Source organism: Falco peregrinus, chromosome 2, assembly GCF_023634155.1.
Source record: "Falco peregrinus isolate bFalPer1 chromosome 2, bFalPer1.pri, whole genome shotgun sequence".
Taxonomy (NCBI): Eukaryota; Metazoa; Chordata; class Aves; order Falconiformes; family Falconidae; genus Falco; species Falco peregrinus.
In genome coordinates, this window is record NC_073722.1 from 32,000,142 (window position 1) to 32,013,487 (window position 13,346).

At 40.2% G+C, this 13,346-nt stretch overlaps 1 protein-coding gene across 2 annotated transcripts in view; it reads left to right on the top strand.

The window, feature by feature from the left end:
- The window catches only part of SEL1L3 (SEL1L family member 3), a 36,822-nt gene that overhangs the window by 487 nt on the left and 22,989 nt on the right, over positions 1-13,346 (top strand). For both annotated transcript variants that reach the window (XM_055794557.1, XM_055794556.1), the window contains exons 2-6: positions 4,011-4,578; positions 6,152-6,278; positions 8,885-9,006; positions 10,421-10,536; positions 12,914-12,969. In XM_055794557.1, the coding sequence (XP_055650532.1) occupies positions 4,011-4,578; positions 6,152-6,278; positions 8,885-9,006; positions 10,421-10,536; positions 12,914-12,969 (989 nt within the window). The remainder of the gene's footprint in view (positions 1-4,010; positions 4,579-6,151; positions 6,279-8,884; positions 9,007-10,420; positions 10,537-12,913; positions 12,970-13,346) is intronic.

Genomic DNA, 13,346 nt, shown 5'->3' on the forward strand with positions numbered 1-13,346 from the left:
GGGCCGCCCGGCTGCAGGCTCAGGGCGGAGCGGGACGCGCAGCCGCCGGAGCGGGGGGACGGGCCCGGCCCGCTACGGCCGCCTGGCCCGGCCCGGGGCCGCCTCTCGGAGCCAGCCTGGCGGGCGTCCGGCCCGGCCCGGCTCCCCGCTCTCCAGCCCCCGGCGCTACGCTGCCCTACCGAGCTAGAGCGCGTCGGGCCGTTAAGCGTTAACAGGCTTTCCGCCCTAGGCGGCGTGAAGCTGCAGGGCTGGAGGGAATGGGGTGCTTTGACATCGCTTACAGGTGCGCGTGTGTGGTGCTGCGCTGGCTCACAGAAGCAACTGCGTTTTAGGGGCATCCGCGAAACTACTTTTTCCTCTTTCATGCTGCTAAACACAAACTCCGGTCAAAGTTTTCGTGTGCCTGTGCGATAGTGATGCTGACTGGGAGCAGCTCAACACCCTTTTTGGCGTGTCTCCTTCTCACACATGTTAAAATCTGGTGTGACGTGGCAGGTGTTCACGGCGCGGTGCAGGACTGCGGTTATCTTCAGGCTTTGTGCAAACAGGTGCAGTTGCGTAGGGTTATGTGGGATTTCTGCAGGGGCGAACTCACGGAGGGTCCTGCTGAGATCTTATTTCAGTGAGTGAAAGAGCAGTTTCTTATCATTTCGGGAATATTACACTACTGAAAAGTTTCACTTCCCTACCAGTTGTTGTGATTGCCTTCCACAGGGATTTTTATACCAGCATCCAATGGGATGACTTGGGCTAACTCCTTCAGATTCGGAGAGTTTTAAGTAAAAGATCAAGAAAAAAACCTTTTGTGGTTAAGCTGCCCCACGTAGTGAAGCCTCTGTGTCTGTCTTGTAGAGCACTGCCTAGTTTATGGTAACGTTTTTAATCCAGCATAGCTGGCCTCTTTGCTGGGCTTGGAAACTTATATATTTAAATCTCATAATCACACTCATTGTGTAATCCTTTCATCCTTGCTCTCTGTAGTAGGAGGTGATGCACAATTAACTCTGCATTGTCTGAGGTAATGGGGAGGAAAGAACTAGGGTTTCTCAGGGAGTAGGAACATCCAGATAACATATGCTATGCGGTGGGCTGGGTAACACTGTGTAGAGGCAATCAAGTGATAACAGAGTCAGCCATGGTCTGGAGGAGCTTATGGTCTGCGGTCTCTGCCACAGCTGCATCTGTGTGGCGTCACTCAGGGTCTTTGCACAGTGCTCCTTGAGAGATGAGCCTTTTGAAGGGTTTGTTAGGTGTCATATAACAGCAGACCCAAACGCTCTTCACGCATTCTTGCAGCACCTGTCTCAACTAATACCCAGGCACCAAAGAATACAAAGAAAAGTTTCTTGAGTGATTCTGTGGGAGCTATTGAACAGAATAGGCACTAAAGGGAAAGGGGTAAGATCAACAGGGCTGAAGCTAGCCTTATGCAGCAGTGGTCATGGCACATCATGCTTAAGTGCTTTAGGAACATCATGGAGTTTGTTCTACAAGGAACTGGCTATGGGTTGCAGAGCTTACTACCATGGGATCCCCACCACAAAATTTCTGCAGCTCGCTGGAAGTCAAGTGATCACTTTCACACACTGCTGCATCTTTGTTAATGATCTGTGCCAGACCCAAACTGTCTTTGCTGGAGGCTAGCTCCTATATCTCTGTATTGGATCAACGCCTGAGGAAACTGAGCTGGCTGTGTATATTTTCGCAGTAAATGTGTGTATGTGGTAAGCGCACAGTGGTACCCCAATGCTTTGTAGTATCTACCTGGTAGACTTCTACATTTTGTGATAACCACATGGCATTGCTTTCATTATGTATTGCTATCTTCCTCATGACACAGCCTCCATATCACAAGGATTAAGCTGTTTACAAGTACTCTTTATTGTAAGATAAAAAAATGTAAGAAATAATGGTAACCATCAAGTAGAAGAGGTTTGGAATACTTTGTGGTTGCTGCTATGTGCTTGTAATGCTTTTAGAGGTATCTGTAACCAAAGAAGGATTATGTAGGAAATGTAAAAGAATAGTATCTTTGCCAAGTCAAGCTCTGAAAGATAATTAAATCAGTATTAAAATTAAGGATCTCTCATCAACTTTAATATCAGTATTTGTGTGTGTGTATTAGTACATGATACGGTAGTAAATTTTCTAATGGACACCAGCCTCCTATTACTATTCCTTTTTTAGCCCCTTCAGTATGTATCGTTTTTATAATACTCATTTTATAGAATGGGAAACAAGGCAGAGGGGAAGTCTGTCACTCTGAAGAGACTGCCTATTGTAGAAAGCCTGGATACTGACATTGTGTTTTGAATTTTTATTTGTTCAAATTGTATATCTTGGTGCTTATACATGTTTATCAGTGTTCAGCATTGCTACACATCTGGCTTCTAGTGTCTCTTGTTGGACGCAAGAAGATAGAGTACTCGGTTATTTGTGTGGAAAGGGGTTTAAGTGACAATTTCAGAAAGACCTAGGAACACTAAATAAATCTAGTTATCTAGAGTTACCCAGCTGCTAGCAATGATATCCAGCTTTCTCATCCAGAAGTTCCCCCATGCAGTTATGTCTTCCAGCTTCTGCCTTAAACAAAGTTAAGGTCTTGGGGTAAATAGTCTCCTCTATACACAGCTGTGTTCCACATGCCACCGTAGAGCTCTTCTGTGCCTTTAAGGAGGCAGGGCTCCAGGGAAAAAAACATCATTTGATCACAATAGTTAAATCCAAAATCTTCATCTATAGGAACAAGAAAGTAGTATAGGTAAACTTCATTCTGACTTTTCTTAATATTTGCATCTTCACTGGTTTTGCTGGCTTGATGGTTTTTTTCAGTATAGGTCTCAAGGAGTGTCAACATATTCTTAAGAATTCTTAAGAAATATGAAGCGGAATAGTTTATCATTAGGGACTTTTACTGATTCCCATATTGAATCATGGGCAAGGTCTTGTCCTCCAGGTGCACAGCACCCAATTAGAAATGTACTAACAACTTGGCCGAGGCTTTTAAATACTTCGATAATCACAGTGAAAAAGCCATCAGTCCAATACAGATATCCAAGATAAATTTCAGTTCAATTTGTTTAAGCTTAGCAAAGTTAAAAGTTACCCAAGACAGATCTCGTTTTAAGCAATCTTAATGACCAGCTTCTCTGGTAGTCCTAAGTGACAATTCTGAATATTTTAGATGGCAAAAGTGCCGTGCTGGTGGCTGGTCCTCTGAGCTGAGTAATCCTCAGTATCCTTGGCAGTGTATCAAGCCGGATGCTGACTGCAGAGCAGAAAGAAAAGAAGCTGTTGGAAGCCTTAGAGACAAGAACTTCAGCATGGAGGATAATCCTGATGTATCTCCAAGTATGTTATAATGTATGTAGCTGTGGAGAGCAAAAGCTGAGCAAATGCTGCCTGGAGGTCTTGCTGCTCAGTTTTGTAAGTCCATCTCCAGGATAGGAACATTTCAATAATAAGCTTCTAAACACTTCATGAAGATTAATTAATTCTCAGGAAACCATTGTGACCTGCCTTAGTTGTTATTCTACCCTTCAGGTACCTGATGAGAGGTAACAAAATTAGGTAATTTTTAAAAAAGATATAGAAACGTCAGGCTGCGGCAGTACTAGTGAACAACAACACGGTTAATAAATGTTGGTACATTTTAGTATATACTCTTTGGGCCTGATCCTAGGAGCATGTGTAAATAGCATGACCTGTGAGTCAGTATGTTAGACCGGATTCTACTTGCAGAAGGGCCGAGGGATACACCCTGTAAATAAAGTTTGTTTGTAGAAGCATGTGTAACTTTGAGAACTTGATGTAAGGGAGTTGTTACCATTAAAACCTTGATGGTAGATCTCCAGCAATCCATATCTACTTGCTATGTGAATGAACCCCGTTTTTTTGAGTTCAAGTATGGTATATAAACCTTCTGCTTGTACAGTGTCCTGTGAGTATATTAGTAATCACGTAAACTTAGATTCTCTGGGTAATGTTGTGTTCTGTGGGTTTTTTTCCAGAATTTTGTGCCGTCCTTCGAAAAGGAGACATCACGGACAACAGCAGTTACCCCACAGTTTGGACAAAATGTGGATTATGTGGACTTTATTCATTTAAACATTTTAGAAAAGAAAGTTCTTAACAATTCTGAGGTTTCAGTTCAGTATTTATGTTCTAAGCCTTGTATCATTAACTTGGAAGCAGTAGCTTCCTCTGAGTTCAGGACTGGTGTACCAGTATATAGAAGGAGGTGGCAGGATGAGAAGAACCTTTATGTTAGCAGAACTCGACAAGTACATTTGAAATTTCCGAGCATCATGGTTTACAGAGATGATTATATCATCAGAAACTCAATAATAGTGCACAGTGTGATATTATATGCATGGATTAGTCACAAATCGGTTAGCAGCTATGATGTTGGGCAGAACGAAGACTACCAGGATGCGGTTGCCAAGAACTACACCTTTTTAGAAGCAGTTCCACCTTTTGAACGCCCATATAAGGATCACAAAGTTTGTCTTCAGTGGGGTGCTGACTATTTGTGGATGCTCCAGGCAAACAGGATACCTCAGTGCCCTCATGAAAGTGGTAGGTGTAACGTCACTCTTTTCCACAAAGAAACTAATGGGACCCAAATAACATCTTTGGTAAGCTGTTAAAAAGTACATACCTGTAGTAAACAGGTAAATGTTATGTAGAGTGATTTGCTTGGCAAACATTGTTGAGTATGTAAGCTTTGTAGCTGTTAGAGCTGCAAATGACTGATGCCATCAAGTCCTTCAGAGCTGGCTTGTTGCATCACAGCCAGCCTGGAGATCTGCAGCAGTATGGCCTTCTATTTTCTAAGCGTATTCAAACAACTTATTTAAAACCCACTGAGGTCAGCAGGCATCATTCCTTTGTCTTCAGAGAGAGTTGTTCACTCCCTTACTGCGTTATTTCAGGGTCAGTCCTGCAGTTCTTACATACATAATTCTTACACAGGTAGTCTACTTAAGATGATGGCCACACAGAAACATATGTTTAAGTCTTTATAGTGCAATAAACTTCATAGTACTTCACTTTTTTGCCCAAAACCATTATGCGCAAACACTTTTGTTTTAAAAATAAATAGTTTTAAATAAAATAAAAAAACCCCTCTGTCTTGCCATCAGTATAAATTACTGAAACTCACAACTGCTTACTAGATTTTCTCAGAATTCTGATTTTTTTTCTGTCTGCCTATATCTGGCTTTACACCTGCTGACAATTATTTTTGTCATCAGTCTACATTCAAAGCAGAACCTAAAAGCAAAAAGGTTATTTGCTTCTAAGGGGTTGTCTCCTAGAAAATCCCCTATAATGGTATTTGTATCACTTATCTTCACTACATTGGCTGAGAAGACAAACAGGGAAGCAATGATGTTGCTTCCTTCAGGGGCTTTCTAAAATACTTGTTGGAGACAGCATGTGATCTCTGACAACAGTGTGAAACATCTTATGTATTTTCTAGTTATATTATAGATAAAAACAGTATACCAGTGAATAGGAGGAAATAACATTTTATTCAAGTTAATTTTTTAAAAAGAGCTTGTAACAATTTGCTTGGGCTTTGGTGTTTTGGGTTTTTGTTGTTTTGGAGGTTTTTTTAGGAAAGCTGTTAACATGTCATGGCTTTGAAGATCTTTTTCATGTTTCTTAGCAGGAATGGCTTTATCAAATTTATTACAGGATTATGCATATCAGTTTAGAACAGAATTGGTGTCTATCCATACGTATAGTATAAACTGCAGAGCTAAAAATGGAGAGCAAGTCCAAGAGCTGGTGGAGTAATGTTACATAGGCATAAGCAAAGATAGGATGAGATTTAACCAAATAACATAAATCAAGATTTCTTCCTTACTAACTGATTCTTTTCTTGAAGTATCTTAGGTTGAAATGAGTCTGTTCTTTCCTTGCTTCTAATACCAGCTGGAAGTCAATTAATTTCACTTTCCATGGGTTATTCAGTCCAACACTGTAATGCATTTAATAACAGCAAGTAAACTTGTGTTTAAGGACTTACTGAAGTTTTGTGTTAATTTTTAATCTGTTGTACGATTCAGTTGTTTGACTGTGTGAGTTAGTTAATTAGTTATCAGTGCTTGTTGCCTGGCAGATTAAGAAAGATTTTATTTTGCAGATGGTGTCCAGATTCTCAACTTTATTTACGCTTCCAGCGGGGAGAAAACAGGAATCATGAAGAAATTTGAACAATTTGAAAACAGAGAACTTGAGACAGTCAGACGACATCAGATTGATTATCCCATGTAAGTATAGGCAAATAACTGAAGCAGGCTATAATTGATTGTTGAAGGCTATAGAATGACCTTAAACTCATAGGCTATACCACAAATTAAAGGAATACTGCCTACTAATTTGAGAAAAAGCTCTAAAGGAAACTAGTTAGCAATTCATTCTGTTCTCTGATTTCAGTTTTGGAGAGGATTAATCTAAACCTCAGAAAGATATTTATATTATGTGTTAGTGCAGTGCTGTGTAAGGGATACCAACAGTAGGAGTAACGGAGCTGGTTAGGTACAGATAGGAGGGTGGGTTAGCTGTTATGTGCTGTCATAATCAAGACTGCTGTCTCGTGACTAGCTAGCCTGGGGTTTTCTGTGTTTCAAATGTTGTTTGCAGACCAAGTGCAGGTTTCTTGCAAGGGCAAGCAATGTGGACCAGCTTTTTCCCTATAAATTCAGGCTCTAGTTCATTTTGCAGTTGGCAAGCCCTTAGGGATAGGAGCCCCCTGCCTAGGTAAGTCTTCAAACTTGAGCTTACGCTATTTTCTTCCACCATTGCTGTGTAAACTCTCCTAGCTGGACAAACTCTCCTTAGCCCCTGCACACTGTTCAGTTACAGAGGAATCACTCTGGGAAGATCATCTTTCTCTCCTCTTCTCCCCATTCCCAAAACTGTTACAAATCTTCAGTCATGTTTTGCAACTTTAGAGGAAAAAGTGTGTGTGTGTGTATATAATACATATATATATATAAAATTTATCTCCCTTCCACCAGATGCTGTTAGTCTGCCAACATTATTACAGAAATAGGAAATGATCACAGGAACTGGAACTTGCCTGCTGGTTTGCGTTTGGCCTGTGACCACAAGAAGAGTGCCAAAGATGACTTACCAGATAGCGTGGGTTCCATACAAATTACTAGCCCTCAAACTATAGCTCTGAAGTCATAAGTACAGAGCAATTTTTAGCTCCTGGCCTCTTCAGGATGGGTGACAGCTTGGTTTGCACAGCCTGCTGCCCTTTGCTCACAGTACAGTTGCATTCTGCTTCTGGCACTGAGGCACTACTCAAGCTCTTGCTTGAGAATATATGGCATGAATTTATGCAGCTCTTTACCTGTTCCACACAGTTCCACCCTCTCTTGCCTTCAGGTGGTGTCTGCAGGGTTAACATTAAGAGTTGCTTGTGTGTTGTGGTTGCATGACAACCTGGAGTAGCTCTGTTAAGAAGGGGAAGAGAGCTTCCCTTCAGCATTCTGTATGTGAGTGGTGGTTCCCCGCTGCACCAAAAGGTCAACAGAAGCAGATGGACCTAATTGAAGTTACTTGTTTGACTTCAGTCAGGGATTTGTAAAGACAGACGTCTGCAGACTGACAATAGTCATTTGAGGTAGCTACCAGCAGTATTTCTGGAAACACAGTGTTTGCATGTAGGTCGTAACAATCAGTGTACAAGTGATTGTGATTTACAGACCCTTCCACCTCACCCTTGTGCCATCTCTGAAGGATATGGTGTTATTAGATATTTAAGGTGTAGACTGTATTGGGGAAAACTTCACCACCCTTGCATTTTTTTTGTAAGCAGGTGTTAGGCTTTCAGACCTATACCTGGTTTAGTTTAGGAAAGGATACCACATACTCTGTGTTCAGCAACTTCTTGAGAGAGAAGCAAGGCAAGTTGACACAGTTCTAAAGTAGTATAAACAAATATTGACTTTTTTCTTAATTATAGAAATAGAAAATACTAATAATATTTCCTCCTAAAAGTCACTAAGAAAAGAGAACTTCTTTATCTGATATGATAATAATCATAATGCTTTGCTGGGTTGTACATTGGAGCTATGGTTTTCAAAGGCATTCAGCATTGGCCTAACTGATACAGAAATGTTATGGAAATAAGTGGTCAAGTGTCTGTTACAAGCACTGAAGCAGACTTGGTCTGGCACAGAGGAGCTCCTTAAAATTAGATACTGTGGTATAAATTCTGCTTTTAGTGCCTCAGCCAGCCAGCTTTGTACAGAAATTTCTAAGTAGATAACATTGTTGGGTCTTCAGTTTTCTACTTTGCAGTGCTCCAGAGTTTGCACAAGCTTCACCTTTATGTATCCCACGATAGCTCCGTGACAGCTATTCATATCGGCACTACTCAGAGGCTGGATTCATTTTTAAATGCTTCTCCCAAGCACATTTTCACAGTTGGCATTTAGTGTAGATGACACAGCTTACTTTTCACTGGCTTCAACAATCAAGATCACCATGCATCTGGGGATTTTGTACTGTAGCCTGCATGCGGGAGGTTGGCTCCGAGTTGTCTCAGTTGTGTTTTCAGTTCCCTATTGATGTGGGATCTGGTAGTAGCTCTGACCCAGAGTTCTGGAATTGATTCAGATAACACTCTCTTACTCTCCTCTCATGCTGTTACCACTGAAGTGCACAGTTAAAAGGAGATCACAGATCCGAGAGTCTTAAGTACGGTTGCTCTGAAGGTTTTCACTGCAGAGGATGTGTTCTGTTCTGAAGATCACATGTGTGAGAAAGGTTTGCTAAGTTAAAGTGAAATGCATGCTTTTCAAATGATATAGGGAGAGTTCTCATCAGGAGTGGATTTTTTTGTTTGTTTTTGCTCCTGCAGGTTCACTGTTTCAATCTGGCTATATTTACTCCATCACTGTGAAAAGGATCTGTGTGGTATACTCTATTTTATTGATCCGAAAGAAATGTATAGTACTCCTGCTGTATTTCTAAATGAGGAAGGTAAGGGGTATTCTTAACGGCCTTCAGAAGGGGTCTAATATAGTCTTTATAGATCTGTGCCTAGGAATAACACTGATCATTATATTATCAGACCTATTTTCTGAAACTGAGCCCTGGCAAAATGCTTTATTTTGATGATAGTGTCTCAATAGGAAAGTAGCTACTAAATTAAAAGGGTAAAACTGAGAAATAGTTGCATAGCATCTGGTCTTGTCTAACTTCAGGAAATGTCTGCTTTGTTAGGAGAATAGACTGGATCTTACAGGTCAGGAACATACACCGGGATTAAACAATCTTATCTCAATGAACAACATCTGTTATTATTATTGAAGTATTATTTTAGTCTTGGTCTCAATTCTTGTATATGTACTACATGAAAATTTTTGAAAATTTGAAATAGCCTCAGAAAAGGTCCAAATGATTCAAGGTCTTGCCTATATTGCAATAGTAATGTAGCAAGAAGCACAGTCTGTTTCCCTAACCAAAAAAAAGTTAAGCGGTAGGACTGTCTTAGTCTAGCAACACTTGCAGCAGAGAAATATTCCTGCCAGAAGGTGACTGACTCTTCAGCCTCTTGGTAGTGAAATTCAGCAGCTGGAAGCTGACTGGCTGGCTCATAGAGGAAATAAGTGTGCAGAGTTTTAAAAGTGCACACCTGGCTTTCTCATAAGACATTACATTTTTTCCCCTTCTTTGCAAGTTTCGTAACTAATCTTTTCCTCTCTGTTATTTTTGCTATTTCTGTTTTTTTTCTGTCTTGTAACCAATCTAGGTAATTAATCTATCCATTAAAAACTGGATTTTTTCTTTGAAGAACAAACAAAAATAGCAGTTTGTTTGGAAGTTATCACCTTGATGCAAGATTTGCTTTGAGGGGTTTTAGGGCCAGTTTTATTCTCAGCCTTAGACTAAATTATCATAATAATCTGTTCTGGTCTTAAGAGCTCAAACCATGAGACTAGCTTCTGCAGGTCCAAGTATCGGAGGGTAGAGTCATCTTGTACTTGATCATTGCATCCTCACGTGCTATCCGTTTAGCACTGAGTAGACACCGTAGTCTGCTCTGCTGTTTGCTGCAAGACATGTCTGCTTTCTAGTGTTTGAGATCAACTGTGGCACCCTCCCTGTCTGCCATACGTTTAGTGTGTTTATCCCTCAGACAGTTGGTTTTGAGTCTGTGGTTTAATGTGGGAGCCTGGGCATTAGCATCCAAGATGTGTAACTGAAATGTGGAGCAAGTTTCCCTGGGATTCTGAGAGAGCTGATGTATGGCTTGGCGAGTGCCCAGATCTCTGTTGGTAGTGAAGAGGATGAAGAAGACAGAAGTGCTATAAATAATACATTAGGAACCCCATTCTTAATGTTGATATTTCTGTGGTGTTTATTTCCTTTTTCTTCCTTTTTTTGCTGTCAGGTTATGTGCATATTCAGATGCACCTCATGAGAGGAGATGACCTTGCAGTGAAAACTGGCTTCAGCCTTCCTCTCAAGCAGTGGTTTCGACTGGATCTTTCTTTTAAGGGCGGACAGGTATGCGCGCTACTGAATTAGAGGTTCACGACTGAGATGTGTCTAATTTGATTATGCCTTTGACAAACCCCTTAACAGCTGAGAAAGACAGAAATACTATAATTTGTACATGCTTACATAGCGAAAGAATGAAATGTAAAACTAGAAATTGTTGGGAGATGTTCAAACCATCCAACTTAGGGAAATCAACTTAGATGCTTAAGATAAGAGTGTAGAATTACTGTGTATTCGGTGGCTATGTTCGTGTACACTGTTGCTCTCTAGAGACTGTTGACTTTACAGGCAGCCAGTACTCCTTGCTTAGATACCTTGTCTAAATACTTGAAGTTACATGGTGTGAAAAGCTCTGAGGGACTTTGCACTTGGAGGCTTAGGTGTTTTTACCGTTCTGATATGAGAATTTACATGTCTGGTCTCCTGTACGGTACCATGCCTCTTGCCTAGATGTGTTAGCTAACAGGGAGGCATGTGCAGTTTCGAAGTTTTGCACATTTGACAAAGTGACATAGGATTACCTACCTTTATAAGACCAAAAAATATTACAGTATCCCTCTGTAGTAGATAAGTAATTTACATTTTAATAAATCACAATTGTTTTTTCACAGAACCTTCCAAAAGCAGCACTGAAAATGCAGGCTCCCTGCCAAAGTTCTCTGAACCTCCAGCTACTATGATATTAGGGTGTGAAAATAATAAAAAACCTTAGTCTTCTATTTCTCAACTTCTTTCTTCTTGAAAATGGTTGAATAGATTACATACTGAATTGTAAAAATAATTGCTAATTAATGGCAAGAACAACTAAGTAAATTTAAAGTATGAGATAAATTACTGGTAAAGCTGAAACAATGTTTTACTGAGAGAGCAATGTACAGACTAAACTACTGTGGTTCCTTTTGCACCCCACTGTTTTTAAGTATGTAAGTGGTGAGCAGACTGATTGTCTTGCAAGAAAATCGGGTAGAAATGTGTATTTACTTTTAATATCATATGCTTTTAAATATATTGTTAAAAGGAAAAATGAAAAAAGTGTTTTATAGAATCAGAACTGTCTTTTTCTGCTTGTTTAAATTGTAGAAATAATTTTAGTTCGTGGGAAAGGGAATGCCCTATGGGTTTTGAAGCTCAGCTTCAGGTACAAATGTGAAAGTTCCTGTAAATATTGATACAGGTTATATTAGTCTTGGCCTTTTGGAAATTTGTACGATTAGATTAAGGAAAATATTCTCATTGAGAGCAGAGTGAATTTATTCAGGTGTGAGATAAAACCTGTGGTCAATAAATTTCCACTTCTGGACAAAGTAAGAGGGCCAGGAAGAGTTTAATGAGCACTCTTGTGGACAAAAGAGGAAGTAGGACCGAACCTAAAAACATTTTAGTACTTGGAGCCATTCTCTGGAACAGATAAAGCTGTGGTTTGGTTCCATCTTACTAACACTTCTTCCTGTAGTAAGTTTTTAAATGCTACAACCTCAAAAGGTACAGAAGAGTCTCCTTATTTAGGCACTTTGTGTCCAAAGAAGGGCAACAAAGCTAGTGAAGGATCTAGAGAACAAGTCTTGTGAGGAGTGGCTGACGGAGCTGGGGTTGTTTAGCCTGGAGAAAAGGAGGCTCAGCAGAGACCTTATTGCTCTCTACGACCACTTGAAAAGAGGTTGTTTGCAGGTGGATGTCAGTCTCTTCTCCCAGGTAATAACTGATAGGATGAGAGGAAATGGCCTCAAGTTGCACCAGAAGAGGTTTAGATTGGGTATTAGGAAAAAATTCTTCACTGGAGAGGTTACCAAACATTGGAGCAGGCTGCCCAGGGAAGTGGTTGAGTCACCATCCCTGAGAGTATTTAAAAGATGTGTAGATGTGGCACTTAGGGACATGGTTTAGTAGTGGACTTGGCAGTGTTAGGTTAAGGATTGAGCTTGATGATCTTAAAGGTCTTTTTCAACCTAAATGATTCTGTGGTTGTATGATTATTTCACTTCCATCGAGATACATTTAGTCCAGCATGACTTGAGATAAAATAGATAAATTAGGGAAGGTTGGGAAATTAGGCATCAAGAAATTAAGAGCCAGATTTTAAGAGCATCTGAAGGTGCAAGAAGAGTAAAAGCTTCAGCAAAGTACAGATGTCTTATAACTCAACACAGGAAAGAAACAGCTGAAGTAGGAAACGTGTACTACTTTTGCTATTTTTTGTTGCTCATGGTTGGCCAGGACAGACCAGTGCCAATGCTTTCCATTAACCTCTTCTGACATATACCCTCTTTAGTGCAGAGGAGATGCAACAAGCTGCAGCTGTAATCTTCTGAACTAGTTGAAATGGATTAATAAATATACCTTCTAATATTTTGTTTATTATAATTAATATTTTATGTTATTTTAGATAGAAGTAAGCAGTGTTGGGAAGAATTTGAAAAGACATCATCATCAGTCTTTTACGTAAGCAGCGTTTTCCCTTTTGTTGACTAATATGTGTATATGTGTTCAGATATGGAAAATGGGAGAAGGAGAGCACAAGTTTGTAACTGAGATTCCGAACGATTTTCAGAGTATCTGTAGTATTCTTCCAGTCTATGCTTTCAAAACCAGTTTTCATTACTATGTTTACATGGAGCATGAGCTGAATAATTTTGTTAATGCCGTGAGCTAGTTGAGTTGACATGCTGCATGATCTAGCACTGGAGTCTGATAACCCTCCATAAAAAATGGTTGGAAGGTCAGTGGCATTAGGATCAGTCTTCAAAAGAAGTCTTGGTCTTACTGAAGTCGAGAAGTTTTGCTGTTGCTGTGAGAGAGCTAGGATTTCACCAGTGAAA